The sequence below is a fragment of the Hydractinia symbiolongicarpus genome, chromosome 11 (assembly GCF_029227915.1).
Source record: "Hydractinia symbiolongicarpus strain clone_291-10 chromosome 11, HSymV2.1, whole genome shotgun sequence".
NCBI classification, from domain to species: Eukaryota; Metazoa; Cnidaria; class Hydrozoa; order Anthoathecata; family Hydractiniidae; genus Hydractinia; species Hydractinia symbiolongicarpus.
Genome location: NC_079885.1, coordinates 13,671,147 through 13,688,064, shown reverse-complemented (window position 1 = coordinate 13,688,064; position 16,918 = coordinate 13,671,147). Strand labels below are relative to the sequence as shown.

The window sequence follows — 16,918 nt, the reverse complement described above, 5'->3', positions numbered from 1 at the left end:
TCTGACCAATGTACAAAAAAATTTTTAAATTTGTATACCTGTTACAGCGTATAGATCTTGAAACACTGATTAAGAAAATGTATAGGATCGTTTACTCTTGACGAACAGTTACAAAGATATTGGGGTTTAAAGGTTTTTTGATGACGTCATCTATCCGTTTATTCCGAAACGGGTGGGTTGACCAAGCTTTATGAAATTTCTCCCAGATGGTCCATAGTTAACCCAATAGGATATGACGTCAGTTATTTCCAATCGTTTCCAAGTTATTTAGCCTTAACGTCAGCAAATATTTCAGCATATTGCATAGTGCCTTTCACAAAAAAAATCTGAAAATGTAAAAATAGGACTTTTGCAAGGTGAATTCCTATAAAAAAAATATTCTTCAAGACTTCAAGAAAATGTCAAATCGCATTAAATCCTCCCCACAAAACCCTACACAAAAATTAAAACAACAGCTTGCAAGGTGTAAAATGTAGAAAGTTGCAACACTGACATTTATGACACCAATAATAACAACGTCAGAAATAAGGCATATCAAATATGTATATCTTAAGCTGTTATGTTGAAAACCTTTTTAATGTGAAATGTCAAAAAAACACGCTTGCAAGAGTAAGCCCAAACCAATGAAAATAAGTTCTTAACGTCTTTCTACTAAAAGGTTATACAAAATATATCAAAACGCCATATTTCAGAAAACGTCAAATTTAAATCTAGAAAAATCAGTCATTTCGGTTGCATGCCGTCTTCCTCCAAAAAAACTTCTACAAAATGTAAAAATCAACCAGTAACAACACAAACTTGAGCAATGAGTAAATTTCAAATCAACAAATTCTTTGGCATGTTCTATATTGTCTTCACCCATAAAATCTTACACTAAAAAGGATTTGGAACACATCAAATTTAACTATAGAAAAATCAGTTATTTCAGTGCATACAGTTCTCGCCCATTTTTAGATTGAAATTTAATGTGTTCCAAACTCTGGTTTTTGACATTGGTGTCAAAATTTATGTTGAAGGAACTAATTCTTGCCGATTTTGAATTTACTCTTTGCAAATTGTTCTCCTCTGACACTTCAAAACAAAAACGGAAGCAATCGAATTTTCTTCCGGCAAAACTGACATCACATACAGTTATCCCCAGCAAACACAATAACACAAAATATAAAAAACATCAGCTTACACCATGTGGCTTATTCCACAAAAGTTTACACAAAATTTCAAAAAAACAGCAGTTTGCAAACACGAACGATATAAATGGACAACCATACCATCCTCTTATGAAAAAGTTTAACCCAAAGTTATGCAGGCTCACAAATGATTAACAGGAGGTCAAAAACAAAACCATAAAAATAACCACACTTACACACACACTTTAGATTTTACAAAATTTGTTAGCTTATTACATCAAAATTTGTGCTCAAAAAGATCCCTAAGGCTGACTACTAAGGTAGCTATAGATAGGTAAAAAGGGGGAAAGGAATAACAACATAAATCATAGGTTAGAGCTAGCAATGGATGGAGCTTAAAGCTAACATTAGCTAACAGTAGACACCCAGTTAAATATAGTTGAACTGCTAGTAATTTATGCATAGTAAAACACATATAAAGAGAAACAATAGAAATGTAAGAATTTAACATTGCACTAAGTTTAACAAACCAAAGTTTTCCGTTTCGCCAGTAAATTTATTTTATAGCCAGCTTAATGTAGCATTTTGAATTCCAGGAAAAAATACATTAGTTATGCACCAGTGGAAACATAAATTATGCAAAAAAAGTAAACAAATATGCCAGCTTTTTTATAAAAAACGCAGTAAATTATAACACTTTAGGAATTTTCTGAATTCCAATCTTGTGTAAATTTTAATCCACTTCAAATTTTAGCCTTCATTTTCTACTCCAACTTTACTTTATTAGATCTAGCTCCACTCTTTACACCTGAAGTAACTTCTTGTAGCTTCTAACTTAACTTTTCTATTTATACGTTTAGCTAACCTTTTATACTTTATAACCCGACACTTCTTCACTTGGACTTTTCTTTCTTTTTCAAACATACTTTTTTAAACAACTTTACTTTTTCACTTTGACTTTTCTTGATTAAATTTTTGTGTGTTCAGGGTAACCATTTTTCGAAAGTTATAGGTTCATGTACTTTTGACTAACAGATATAGGGCTTTAAAGGTCTTTTGATGACGTCATCAACCTGTCCATTCCAAAACAAATTCAGGAATTTAAGTTTTGAAAACTTATCCAATTTGGTTCCAGGGTGTCCCTAGTTACCTGTGCGATGAAAATTAACTGACGTCACCCTCTTGTTTCCAAGCTATTTGGCCTCAAAGTGATATGTGCATTTACAAGGTACATGCCACTCCTTTAGAGCTTTCTTGTTTCTCCACAGAAATATTCTTAGCTGGTTCTGGTTTTAACATTGTCTGACAAATATGATACATCTAGCATCGTTTTCATGTTTTGAAAAAAAAATTTGGGAAAAGGGTATTCTCTAGTTGTGCAAAATTAAATCCACGCTAAGTAATAAGATAGTTAAAAAAGGTGTGGTCCTGATTTAATTTGACCCGAATACTTGAAAAAATTCGTGGGAAATAAAGAATGCAAATAAATTAAATTTTCGAATTTGAAGTAAAGATGTGAAGACTTGCCTGACACTCATCTTTTAAGAAGTCCCAATTCTACTTGGCAAGAGTTTAAACTGCCCTGAAGTACTAACTAAAAAGTAGTTTAATCAAATTTTTATTTGTAAAAATGCAATGTTTACCCTGGTACGCTTTGATAAACATAACCTCTGTATCGAAGTCCATCAGCGTTACTTTCAGTTGTTGTAACCCCAGATGGAGTAGGTTCTGCTTCACTAGACACAGGATCAGCCTACACATATAAAAAGTGACAAAACTACAATCAGTAACAAATAATTTGACAGAACTACAATCAGTAACAATAATTTTGACAAAAGTACAATTAGTAACAAAAAAGTTCGCAAAACGGCAGTCTTATGGGCAGTTTTAAAGAATGGCAAGTGTAATTAACTCGCCAACACTCCGCAGCCAGAGTCTGCGAAGGTGCAACTTCTGTGTATGCGTAGGCATGCTAAACAGCATTTACAATACGCTATTCACACTTCCTAACATTGGGGAATCTAGTTGCGGAATAATCCACATCAGGTGCCACAAAGTGCCCAAATATTGGAAAAAAGGGTCATGCTGATGTCAGTAACAATTAGCACAGCTTTAAAGTTTGGATTAAACCAAATAACTTTAGATCCTAAGTCTGCTGTGAACATTAACAATTACACTTTGACAAGTTCAAATTCTGTAAATCTAATATAGAAATAGCCAAGTCCAGTGCCACAAGTAGTTATCTACTTGTGGCGTTGGACTTTAAAATTTGTGCTCATTTGCCAACAATTTTTTACCAACAATTTTTCTTACTGATTGTAAGTAAATTCAACTGTTGCAGATAACTAGGTTGCTCAAAGGGTTTGCAGCAAATTATTTAAAAACAATATCAACTTTCCCTGATTTTCACCTTAACCCGGGTCCATACATCAATCAGCATAGTCGCACAAATAATCGACAAGGAATCTGCACATGCGCAATTTTTATTTTTAGCATACTATGTAATGTTCTTTCATTCGCCAGCATGGGTCGCAGTAGTTGGAATAGGTGCAACTACCACGGCGAATGGGAATCTATCAACCAATCAGATTCCGAAATACAATTGCCAAAAAAGGTTTGGAATTTCAAATTGACAACAAAGTTGATGAGAAAGAAAAATTTAACTTTTTGTGTGCAATATTTAATGTAAACATTGAATATCTTATTTAATGTAAACATTGAATAAGTATAATATTGAGTAAAATTAAATAAAAAAGTGCTGAAATGGAGTAAAGTAACTATCAAACTAAAAATAAATGTCTTATTTGTTATGTGCATTTTTTTAAGCGCTAGTGTGAACTGCATTATTTCAATCGCAACAAACAGATTTTTTGTATTCTCCTTATTTGAACGACTACAACGAATGACTGTAAAAAACCTATAAGGAAACAGTAACCCCCTGAGACACATACTCAGTATATTTAAAATATCTAACAAATAGATAAATTCTGAAAGCTAAATAAATAATCTCAACAGATGATCAAATATTTCCATAAAAATTCACCATTCAAATTTATTTTGTCGAACAGTTCCCTCAGTAAAATTTTTGTTTTTTGAAAAACATATGGTTGCAAAGCTCTTATTCAGCTCTAAAAAATTTGCTTTTTTTATTCAAAACAACACATGATTCCAAAAATATAGCATATTTTGTGTTACAATATTTATTTATTTATTATGAATATTTCCACAGGATTCCACTCAATATTTCTTCACTTTTTGCATTCTGTAGCCAAAGATATAATTATCGCAACAAACTAGTTTTCGTACAATTATCATAATTAGAAAAATAATTAAAAAATGTGATCCCAATAACACCATAAGATAAAATAGGTTTCCATGAGATTTTAAAATTTGATCTGCATATCAAAATTTACCACACTCTCTAGGTGTATACTCATAAAATAAATTGATTAGAGTGAAAGTGTTAAAATTGAAAAAAAACTTACTAAGGATGTACCAGCTACAATGCCATTTGAATTACATTCGTCCAAGCCAGTCATTTCTGAACATACAAGGTGGAGGGTTCTAGTTCCCCATTCCTAAAAAAAAAAAATTAAGTGTAAATAAATAAAAATTACCTAACAAAATGTGCAGACAAATACTTACACCAAACACTTCTTTAAGCAGGTGATGGTCCTGTAAAAGTTTTCCAAGGTAAATCAACTTCTGTGAAGAACTGGCCTAAAAAGATTGCGAGCATGGGATATAAAAAAAAAGAAAGATTACAAAAGAAAGGACACAGATGTCACTGTAGAAAGATGATGAATTTAAATACTTGTATTAGTTTAACTTTATAGATAAGTGATATAGGGTGTGATTGCTCACAAAATGTATATCTCAGTGTATCTCACTGAAATGATAAGCCATGGCACTGGTGATCTCATTTAATCTTATCATTTAATGTTTATTTTTACATTTTTAATTGCTGTGTTTTACATTTTTAATTGCTGTGTTTACAAATTATTAGACTTTGCACTGAACATTAGCAGATTGTAAATGCAGATTGTGTTGATGTACAGGGAATTCCACGAAGAAAACAACACGCGTGCTACACATCGCACGCGTAAATCTATTTTAGAAAATTTGCGCGTGCGTTTTTTCGATTTTTTTTTTCTGGTTTATTTCACTCTTATCAGTCCCGTGAGTGTTAAGTGGTGTAAAAGTGCTAAATATATTAACAAAACACCTTGGTTCGTTGTAGGAAGTAATTTATAATAGGTAAATAACATATAATTAAATTTAAACAGTGGACGAAGAGACGCTGACACGTGCCACACGTTGCACTTACTGCAATGGTCTGCCATTTTGTTTGTAGTGCTATTTATCCCCAACCTTGTTCCCAGGGTTATATTTTCTCCGTGGGTTATCTATTATCTATAAAAATGGTAAAAATGGGAGTCATTTTTTATTTATTGAGGTTTCAAGTTTTGTTTGTTAGATTTTGGGAGACGGCTTGTTTGGAATAGTTTAGAGTTGTTTTTAAATTTAAAGTTGTTCTTTAGATTTTTAAAAGTAAAACAAGTATGTTATGTTCTTTTATACAGTTAGGAATTTTAAATTAAAATGTTCAACATACATTTAATTTCACACAGGCAGAAAAAAACACATTTAATTTAAACACGGGAAAAAAACACGGCGTTTAATTAACGTTTTTAAAAAAATTTAATTTAACCACAAGTGGTTATTAACTGTTTTTAATGATACAGTTGAAGCTGTCGATGTACAACGATTGATATTTGGAATACAGTTTTTAATAGTTAAATGCTTAAAGCATAGCCTTAAACGGCGAAATTAACTACGCTGTAGAAAATCAACTTTTATAATTCCTTCGTTAATTTTTTTTATTTTACGAGAGTAAAGAGCGTAATTAACGCGTGCGATGAATCGCACGCCTGAATAGCTGTTGCACGTGTGTGGGCGCGTGCGCGTGCGATCGCACGCGTCTCATGGAATTCCCTGATGTAACTGTTTAGATACCGAACCTATTATCAGTTTTGAAGAGATTGATTGGCTACCACCTTGGATCTCACACACCTGAAAGATGAACATTGGTATGCAGAAGAATGTTCTTGTCACTTGATATTGCTACCTGAACTGCAATACAGGATCCTGAAAAGTGCAAATAGTGCAAATGACTTTTGAAAAGACAAATTTTGAAATTGAACATAGTTGAACTATATTCAAGTATGTTGGTGAAACATTAAAGTTGGTACCAAAGTAAATTGATATGGTTGATGGAATCGGGGGAAACTCTACGAGGTTCAAAAATCCACAGGCAATTGGCTGTTGAAGCAGGTGTAATTGGATTCAATTTAGTGTTGACACACAAAGATTCGTTTCCTTGTTAAAGTTAATGCCATATATTCAGAAAGTTGGGGAGAGCGTTGAAGAATATATTTTGTATATATGAATTGTATATATGAATTGTATATAGAGTTTATATTATGTACCTCAGTGTTCCCTGCCCTGCAAACATGGCATTTGTTTTGCTGTGAGTCTGCCATGTTTGTTTTGTTGTCTTTTCCTTACTTTCCACTGACCACCTTGGATCTAGTAAAGACTCTGCTTTAGATGTAGGATGGAGAGTTTAAGTATGGTCAGTGGGTGTACTAGTTTTGCAGTCAGTTGACAAGAAACCTGTAACATGTGAGGAGCTAATTTATATCTATTAACTATAAATATTCTTGTCTTACCCAACACCTAACAACACAAGCCGCATACGTCATGAAAAGTACAGGTGTTTTTTCGAGTGAGTCGGCATTACACATAAATTCAAATGTTTGTCTGAACAAGCCTGCATCCAGAGCAAAAATTTAAAAAACAAAACATACTTTTTTACAATATTAATATTGTTTCTTGAAACCATATGGGAAATTAGTGGAAAAACACATAATTTATGTCAACATTTCACGTTGTTGTATATATAATGCACTCCTTAATTCTGAAAGAAAACAATTTTTTAGACGTTGTTTTAACTTTAGTCTTCATTCTTTTTAGATTCAGGTTATTAAAAATGTTGCGTAGAGCATGTCCTCATTCGGAAAATCTATCCAAAACGTATTTGCATGGATAAAAAATAAGTTTTTACATAGGAATAACAAAGTTATTGACATTGATGTGAACCTATAGCTTTATTAATTTCCACAGTTCTGTTAACTTCTGGTTTGTCCTTTTAAATAGCTAGGTCTAAGGACTTGAAAGTGCTGTTTTGCATTTCAGAAATAAGTCAGGTGAATTAAGAAAAGTATTCAGATTTTCAGAAGAAAGGCATGTCAAATGAACTCATCCTTATGAGTTAGATTGATATTTGATGTGGACCCTTGTTCCACATCAATTTTTTTGTTACTATGCAGGGAAGAAATTTTACTCTACCATCTGTCATATGATATATATTTTCCTTATGATGTCAGCGCCTAAGCAATTAGTTTCCCTTTGAGCAAAAAAATTTTTAATGCTGTTCTGTATGTCGTAATGAAATCATTTAAAAATCGAACTTACAGCAAGAAACATGGTACTTCCAAAATATTCTAAACAGCGAATAATAAATCTTCAGAAAAAAGGAACTTGGTATACTCGGATTAGCAAAATTATCGAAGAGGAAGAGGGTAAAAAGATTTCACGGCAAACTTATACAGAAAATGCTTTCAAACTTCACATTAGGCGACTCTAAATTAATTAGTTGTTCTACAGGCCCGATCGGCCCTAATTTTCTCAAAAACAGAAAAACAATGATTCCAAGCAAAACGTTTTAAAGAAAAAAAATTTAAAAAAAAAACACATTTTCTTATCCCATCTGAAAATATAATGAGCATAGAAGATAATCAATGTTATTTTTTGTTGGTTGAATGTCAATCTACAATTACATTAAACAAGGTAAATCAATAACGTTACTGTAGGGCCACTTGCAGTTGATTCTTTGTTCATGGTAATTTGTTGCGATGAAACTAAAATACGCGATGCCCTAATTTTGTAATCACAAAAATAGTTATGTGGTTAAAAAAAAGTTTTAATTTTTCGCTTAAATAGTTATAATACAAATGAAAAACATGACAGGTTATTATTGTCGTAACACCAGGGTGTTAGCTAGCGTAATTAGAGGCTGGTAAACGGCCTCTTCCCAATCAAAAGTAGCTTTCTTTTTCCCAATGGAAGATTTTGGAAAAGCTACAATGTTCTTGAAGAGCATGTATAATTTGAAAATTCTGATGTTGATAAATGCCAGGAAACACAAAAACTACACTATTCAATCTTTTCGGCTAGATACTTTACAAGATTTCTATCAATATTTTTGAAATTTAAAGTTTCACGAAGCTTGCGAGCTTTTCAGGCTTGTCGCTATCTGCCTTCTGTGCCTTGTCTTGATTATCCGAAAAGATTTAATTTGAAAGAACACATTCTATTTGAAATGTAAAATGTATGAGTGGAATTTGTTGATGTAGCGAAAGTGAGTTAGGTGTAGTGAAAAGTTGTCACATAATTCAAAATATTACGTTAAATCTTTGAAACAAAAATGGTAAATCGAAAAATATTGTAACTAATGTTTTTATTTATTTATTCTTTTGTTGTTAACGTTAGATTAGCATTTCACGTAAATTTAAAAATGGTGGCATGCGAGTAAAAAATACGAAGTTTTCGACCGATATTTTAAAAGAAAACGCGCTGGAAAAGGCTGTTTTTAAAAATTTTTCCTTCAAGAGACCCTTATCTAAAAAATTTTTTTTCAAAAGACCCTCATCTAACACACTGAACACCCTCCTTCGTTATGATTATGTATGTTTGAAATTACGCTAGCTAAAATGCAAGACTTTTAGTCAATACCATTTAGGAAAAATATTAAAAACAAGGTAGAATACTCTTGTCGTAACACCCTCCTTTGTTATGAATTTTAAATAATTTTGATGCTGCACAAGACTTTAAATATTGTCACCTAAACTAAAGTCCGTAAAAAGATTTTGCAGTTAAATTTAGATTATTTTATAAGGCTGCGCAAAAAAACAAATAAATGAACACTAACCTTTTTTTATCAAAATCACTTCTGTTATTTTTATTATTTAAAGTGGGAGAAGAATAACTTGCTGTATAGTTACAGTACTGTGAAAAGGTTTGTTAACATCGTGTTCATGTAACAAGCGTGGTGCACACGAACCACGATAAAATCGTGGTCTTTATGTATAACAAACATTCAAACATTCTATCGTGGCCACCACGCTAATATTATTATTTCCATGAAGGATCGTGTGTCCCACGATTATTTTCGCGAGCTCAACGATTTTTATAACCAGTATAATTTAATTTTTTTCTTTTCAAAAAAGTCTTTTATTAAAGTTAATTTGTTTGTTTCAGGTTTTATCAGGTTAAAAAAGCATATTCGTAGTTTTTGCTTGGTGTATACTTTTTCGTCATAGACGCAATCGTATTTTTACGAAATGTCATTTATCTAGAAAAGCTAAATTTGTCTGCACGGATAGAAATGTTTTTTAAGATCGCATTTTAAAAGTTTAAAACCCAAAGGGGCGATAGAAATGTTTTTTAAGATTGCATTTTAAAAGTTTAAAACGAAAAGCGGCGATAGAAATGTTTTTTAAGATCGCATTTTAATAGTTTATAAACGAATAGCGGCGACAGAAATGTTTTTTAAGATCGCATTTTAAAAGTTTATAAAAGAAAAGCGGCGATAGAAATGTTTTTTAGATCGCAACTTATAAGTTTATAAACGAATAGCGCCAATAGAAATGTATTTTTAGATCGCATTTTAAAAGTTTATAAACGAAAAGCGGCGATAGAAATGTTTTCTTAGATGGCATTTAAAAAGTTTAAAAATGAAAAGCGACGATAGAAATGTTTTTTAAGATCGCATTTTAAAAGTTTAAAACGAAAAGCGAAGATAAAAATGTTTTTTAGATCGCATTTTGATTCACGAACGATTAAAATCTATTATGTAGCTAGCTTTATGACAACAAATTAAAACGTGTTAATTTATTTTTTGCCATCGGTTTTTTGATTTAATTGATAAACTAACGGTCTTTGTTTTACAATAGAAATTATCTATCGTGGAAGCCACGATGTAATATTTAATTTTCGTTCGTGTAGTCCACGAAACATGATCGTGAGGTCCATGGTTGTTAAAAAAATGCGCATCTTGGACTATCGTGGTTCGTGCGTTACATGAAATAAACACGAACCACGATGTTAACAAACCTTTTCACAGTACTGTATACAAAACAACACAAGTATATTTTGTATAACTTTCAAAACAGCACAAGAATAATTCTTGCTGTATAACTTTGAGCATGCAAGTATATTTATCTTTTCACCTTGACAGCTACTTATTTTAATAATTCAAAACAAGAGAACAAATTTATCCAAACATTTTTTATAATGATACAAATTATTATTATTTTTCCTTCGCAACAAAAAAATATTAACTGCATGCGTAATGCGAAAATACATAGAAAAATATGCTTGTCGTAACACCCTCCTCTGTTGTTTTTGTTTTTTTGTTGTTCCGACCAAACATTCTTGATAAAATTAATTTTAATTTGCCCACCGACCGACCGTAAGCAAGCTACTATCGACTTCGCCTGTAGAACAACTAAATAAGTTGGAGTCGTCTAAACAAAAAAGAAGCTTACAACAACGAAAATATTTTTGAACTAAAAAAACAACAAAAAAACAATTATTTATATTTAATGGCGTTATTCTCTTATGACAATAATTAAGTGTTATTATAATGTTTAAAGATGTATCATGACGGTCGCGATGTGGATCGCGAAAAACACAATGCGTCGTGAAAGTCGACCCCACGATGGATCACCACTTTCACGATACTATAAAATGTTACTATCGTGACAGCATCGTAAATCCTGTGCAATGACGCAATACGCGATACAGACAATAGTTATGTAAAACAAGAGAACAAATTTCTCCAAACATTTTTTATAGTGAGACAAATTATTATTATTATTTTTCCTTCGCAACAAAAAAATATTAACAGCGTGAGTGATGCGAAAATACATAGAAAAATATACTTATCAGAATACCCTACTCCATTATAGACACTGTAATTGAAGAATTAAACTTATTATTTAATTCTAGCGCAAGTAATATTATTTAAACTTATTATTTACTTCTAATAAAATAAGTTTAGTTTTTTATAACAAGACTCAGCGAGTTATTTTGAAAGTTTTTTTCCAAAAAAGACTTGTAATAATATCTGTTAAAGAAACTTCGTTAACGAAACAAACTTTGTCAATGTTAAAAAATATTTAAACATAAAAACTTAGTTCAAAGAAAATAAACTTGTATAACGAAACAAAATTTATAATTGTTAAAAAATTTAAATATAAAGACTTTAGTAATAGTCCAATTATAATAATCTCTATAATCATACAGAGATTGTATCCATCTGTGTCTGTAACAGGCAAAGTGGATGTCTTCATATTCCTTTGATGTAGCCGAGTTGTCTTAAATGTTAAATTTTCTGACTTCACGGCACAACGTCAATATTCCCAAACCTAAGACCCTAAATCCGTTTCAGAATGGACGGGTTGATGACGTCATTAAAAAACCTTTAAACCCCAATATCTCTGCAACCGTTTGTCAAAGATACACGATCCTATACATTTTCTTGATCAGCGTTTCAAGATCTATATGATGAACAAGTACACACACTTCTGAAAAAAAATTTTTGTTTTTTTGGCAGGTCTTTGCTAACGTCAGCGAAATTTTTAAACCCTTATATCTCATTAACCATTCATCAAATACATATACATTTATACATTTATCATATACATTTTCACATACATTTTTCACAGTGTTTTCACAGTGATCAGTGCTTTTTTGTGGATAGGTTGCTGACATCATCAAAATTCAAATGCCACTTCTTTTTCATTTTTATCCTGCCTTAGTAGATTTTTCCACGGCCTTTATCGACTAGTAAACTATATAAATAAACTTTGTATAAGAAAATTTTTATACGAACTTCTTTGAAATAATACGAACCACATACAAACTTTATTTTAAATGATAGAACTTTATATATACAAACTTTATAATTCTAATGATACGAAAAGTTCGTATTAAAAATAAAATGATTACTCGTAAAATGATTAGATCATTGGATTTGTTGCTTTTTAAAAGAGCTTGTGTTTTTTAAATAAATCGAGATTAAAATCGCATTACTATAATTGTTTCGTTGTTAAAAAAATAAAAATTCAATGGCCTTCGCGTTTAATTTATTCTCGCGCAGAGTTTTAAACAATGTTTCTTGCTATGCTTTTGTTTTTAACACGAAGCAATTATTTTCGCGCAATTTGAAAGGAACTCGCTATCCTATTGTTTTTTTTAATGAAAGCAATTATTTTTGCAAGTTGAGCGTACGTGTACGTGTACGCTTACATCTGGACTGTACTGTAGCTACTGTTAGCTAGCTATTGTTAGCCTCCAATGGCTGCTCCTCATTCCATGGCTAGCTAGCTCTAACCTATGACTTATATTGTTATTCCTCCTCTCTAATTATCTATAGCTAGCTACCTTAGTTCCAAACTTCTTTTCTTTTATGAGCACGAATATAATGTAACAAGCTATAGCTACCTACCTACAAAATCTTGAACTTTTGCAGATGTATTTTATATTACTTTTGGCATTTCCTGTAAACTTTACAAAGGGACCACGTGCAATATGACAAGTGGAATAATTTTTTTTCAGAATTTTAAGCGTGTGTGTTAAGTTATTTTTATTGTTTTGTTTCTCACATCCTGTTTAACGTCAGCCTACATCTAAAATGCCAGGTTATTTTTACAGGGAGTTGTAGACATTTGATTGGAAATTTACATTGGTTTTTGACTTTATTATAATAGATGAGAGGTTGTTTGTGTTTTTGTTTGTGTTGCAACTGCTGTTTTTTAAAATTTTGTGTAAACTTTTGTGGGAAAAAGACCTCATGCAATATACTGAAAGAACAAACTTTTGTGGAATTGGACTACACTAAATGCTTGTGTAAGCTAATGGCTTTTTCATATTTGGTATTAAACTTTTGTGGGGGAGAACTAAACTATATGTGATTTCATTTTTGCTGAAAGTTCCATGGTTTCACGTTTTTCTTAAGAATTTTATAATTGTAGTATAGATGACTTGCTATAAGCTTTGTTTACATTTTTTTCGGCAGACAAATAGTTACTAAACCAATCAAATCTTCTAAAAAGAATCATTAGCCAATTGAATTGCTTTATTTTGCCTGCCAAAAAAATTAAAAACAAAAAAAATATTAAGATAGCAAGTCATCTTTATATTAATCGTATTTGGTGATGATAAAAAAATTACTAATTGTTCTGACAAAAACTTTTTTGTTTTTTATATTTCATGAAATGCCTGGTTTTTGTATAATTTGGTGTGTTTCATAACCTTTTTGTGGAAGACTTATAAGCAATGGCAATGTAGAACATGCTAAATGAACTGATTTTTCTTGATTTGGATGTGCTCCTCAAAAACCGATCTGTTTTACATTTTGTGTAAACTTTTGTGAGGACGGACCATTACACTATGTTTTCCAAAAATAATATATATCTTTGTTGATTCAAAATTTACTCCTTATTCTTTTTGACATTTCGTTTAAAATGGTTGGTAAAGGTCACTGCAGATCATCATACTAAGAAAAAAAAATGGTTCTTAACCGTTAATTCTTTACATTTTTTGTATGTTTTGGGGAACAGGATAGCATGCAACCAAATAAATGATTTTCCAGATATAAATTTGATGTTCTTGACATTTCTGATTGAAATATTAAAGGTTTTCAACGTAACCAAACGTAATCACTTTATACAATGTATATGTTTCAGATGTGTTATTTGTGACTTTATTATTCCTGTTGGTGATTCTATACATTATTTTGATCAGCGTTTCAAGCTCTACACATTGATAGCAATGTGTCAACAAATTTTAGGAAAAAAGTATTGTCGGGTCCTGGCACACGTCATCAAAATACAAGTTGCGATTCTCTTTTCCAATGTACTCCTCCCTAAATGGATTTCACATTACAAATTTTTATCAAAATTTTTTTTGGTATTTTAGAGGACTTTACTGATGTCAACAAAATTTTAAAATTTTAAAACACATATCTCCTTATTACGATGGCCCCTATGGCTCACTTATCTTCTCAATAAAAACACTTCTCTTCTTAGTCAAAACACTTCTCTTCTGTATAACAACACTTCTTTTCTGTATAAAAACACTTCTCTTCTGTATAAAAAACTTCTCTACTTTGATACCCAATGTTCTCTTCCGTTCGAAACACTTCCCTTCCAAGTGCAAAACACTTCGCTTCCAAGTGCGAAACACTTCTCTTCCATAAGCTCGAAAATTTTCCAGACTGAATCTGGTCCTTAATATATGAATTTATCCAGATCTTGTTTATAAATAAATGGCACACCCCAGGCCCTGCGCATAGGAAATTTTGGACCCAGTTAAGTTTGCACAAATTCTTACGGGGGCATATTAACGTTTCTACAAAATTAGATTTTTCGCGGGAAAAACTTTGCGAAATTTCAAGCTATATTCTTATACGGTCCCAGAAGTGTAATACGAGATCGCTTTTTTTTTATCTAGTTTCCACTAACTTTGAACTTTTATAATTGCGATTCGGCGAAACTAGAACGTTTTGCGTGTTACAATTGACCCTACTTTATCCGGGAATAAACATTGATTGTGATGTTTGTTAGGAACAGAATTCCTGGTTTACAAAAACCAAGATATTTTTTTTGCAGCAATAAACATTGTGATCTTTGTTGGGAAAAGAACTCGTGGTTTTCAAAAAACAAGATATATATTTCTAAAATGCAAGCATTTTACATTGTTACAGGTGTTGTATTACATATATCTTTTGACTGCACAAATCAAGGCGATATAATAATCGATAGCTTCATGAGCTGTATCTGGCTTAAGTTTGGAGAAACCCTCCATTGGAAGAACTGTTTCCGCAAATTCAATACATTCAGGCTCATTATCGTGATCTGGTAAAGATAGTTTGCTAAACTCTTCTAGCTCATTAAGATCTAAAGTTTTTTTTAAAAGACTTGCAACCATATAATTCTGGATTCTGGAACAAAGTACTATGTATCAGGCCTTCCAGAGGGAGCAGTAGCACCTTTGCTTGGTGCTAACAGAAGTTGATTCCAACGAATCGCAAATTCATTAAGGTTCTTTCTGATCAAATCCATAAAGCAGTAGCAACATATTCGATTAGCTGTTAATGTACAAACAATAAAACTGCCAGTGCCAGCATATTCGTCATTATGCTGAGATCTTAATGCAATCTCAACAGCTTCCAAAATACAGTTTTCAGTACCATCATCAGACCTTATTCTTGTTGCAAAAATATGTCACATGGCGAGGGGACTGGTCCGGTGTAATAAACCTCACAAAAGGTTAAAACTACGCACCAATGATATAAAATTGCGGACCAGATTTTAGAATTTAAGTTGTAAAGAGCCACATGCAGAGAAGTGTTAAGTGTAGAAGAGAAGTGTCAAAATACTGAAGAGAAGTGTTTCGTTATATAGAAGAGAAGTGTTTTTGATTTGAAAGAGAAGTGAGCCATAGGGGCCATCGTACCTTATGCCTTTGTGAACACATTTTTATCAGCGCTTTAATCTATACGCATAACAGGCAGGAGAAAAACTACATTTTGCCGAAAAAAATTTGTATCTGCACTGCTGACGTTAGTAAAACCTGCAAAACAACCTATAATCTTCTGCTTGAGTGGATTCTTCCACAGGCCTTATCGACTAGTTTATTATTATTGTTGATAATAAAAGAACTAAGACATTGAATTTATATATAATTTAAAATATAATGTTCATTGCAGATTTAAAATTATAAAGAACAATAATTTTTAAAAGCAGCAACTCTGATATATCTGAGTTGCAGCTTTTATGCACCTGAAGAACAAGAATTTTTCATCAACAATCCGCATTTTTTTAATAAAAGAATATTTGAGCATCACATAAACGCTGCAACACAGATACACACCTTTAAAAAATGAGAATTTTACAGCCTCATATCAAAGCTGCAACACAGATACATCATATAATATAAAAGCTGCAGCTCAGATATCTGTGTTGCTGCAGCTTAATTTTAAATTATAATTTTTCCAGTACGTATTCTAAAGTTTAGCCTTTAATACTGATACTTTCCTTGCTTATGCAAAAATATTATCCAGGTAGATGTGTAGCTAAAAATGAAATGTATAAAGCTAGCTAAAACCTTACTGGCTTTGAAGGATACACGTCTTGTAAATACTCTTTTAATTTGCGTACAGTCCATCTGATATCACAATCAATTTGAATGTCATTAATACGTTGATTAGGTGTCTTAACAGTAAGTTTTATCAAGGATTCCATGTCATATAGTAAAGACTCTTCCGTCTAATTTTTTTTGTTTTGTTTTTCACCTATGGCATAACCGGCCAGATTTCGAGATATAGCATGGGCTGTTTCACAGAGATATATATACATCTGTCGATCATAAATTTTAGTCTAGCAAGAACAACCAATGACGCAGTTACATCATACTTAGTCACATGTCACGTGATACAAGACTAGGCTGGCCGAAAGTGATTGGCTTGCCTATAAATCTGCCTCTAATTGTTATTTAAAAACGTAACTTTTGGTTTCTTTAACATAACGTTACAAAAGAAATGTTACAAAAACGTCTAATCGTATACCGTTTTTATAACGTCACACTAATAACGTTAAAAA

The 16,918-nt window shown here is 31.8% G+C and overlaps 1 protein-coding gene across 2 annotated transcripts in view; it reads right to left on the bottom strand.

Moving 5' to 3' along the window:
• The window catches only part of LOC130613997 (homocysteine-responsive endoplasmic reticulum-resident ubiquitin-like domain member 2 protein), a 46,834-nt gene extending 30,214 nt beyond the window's left edge, over positions 1-16,620 (bottom strand). Inside the window, exons 1-4 of one of the 2 annotated variants that reach the window (XM_057435376.1) lie at positions 16,430-16,620; positions 4,773-4,847; positions 4,613-4,705; positions 2,771-2,880 (exon numbers count right to left, since the gene is read on the bottom strand). In XM_057435376.1, coding sequence (XP_057291359.1) covers positions 2,771-2,880; positions 4,613-4,705; positions 4,773-4,847; positions 16,430-16,561 — 410 coding nt within the window. In that variant the 5' untranslated portion in view covers positions 16,562-16,620. The remainder of the gene's footprint in view (positions 1-2,770; positions 2,881-4,612; positions 4,706-4,772; positions 4,848-16,429) is intronic. The other variant, XM_057435377.1, reaches the window with a different exon arrangement.
• Between the last annotated feature and the right edge of the window lie 298 nt (positions 16,621-16,918).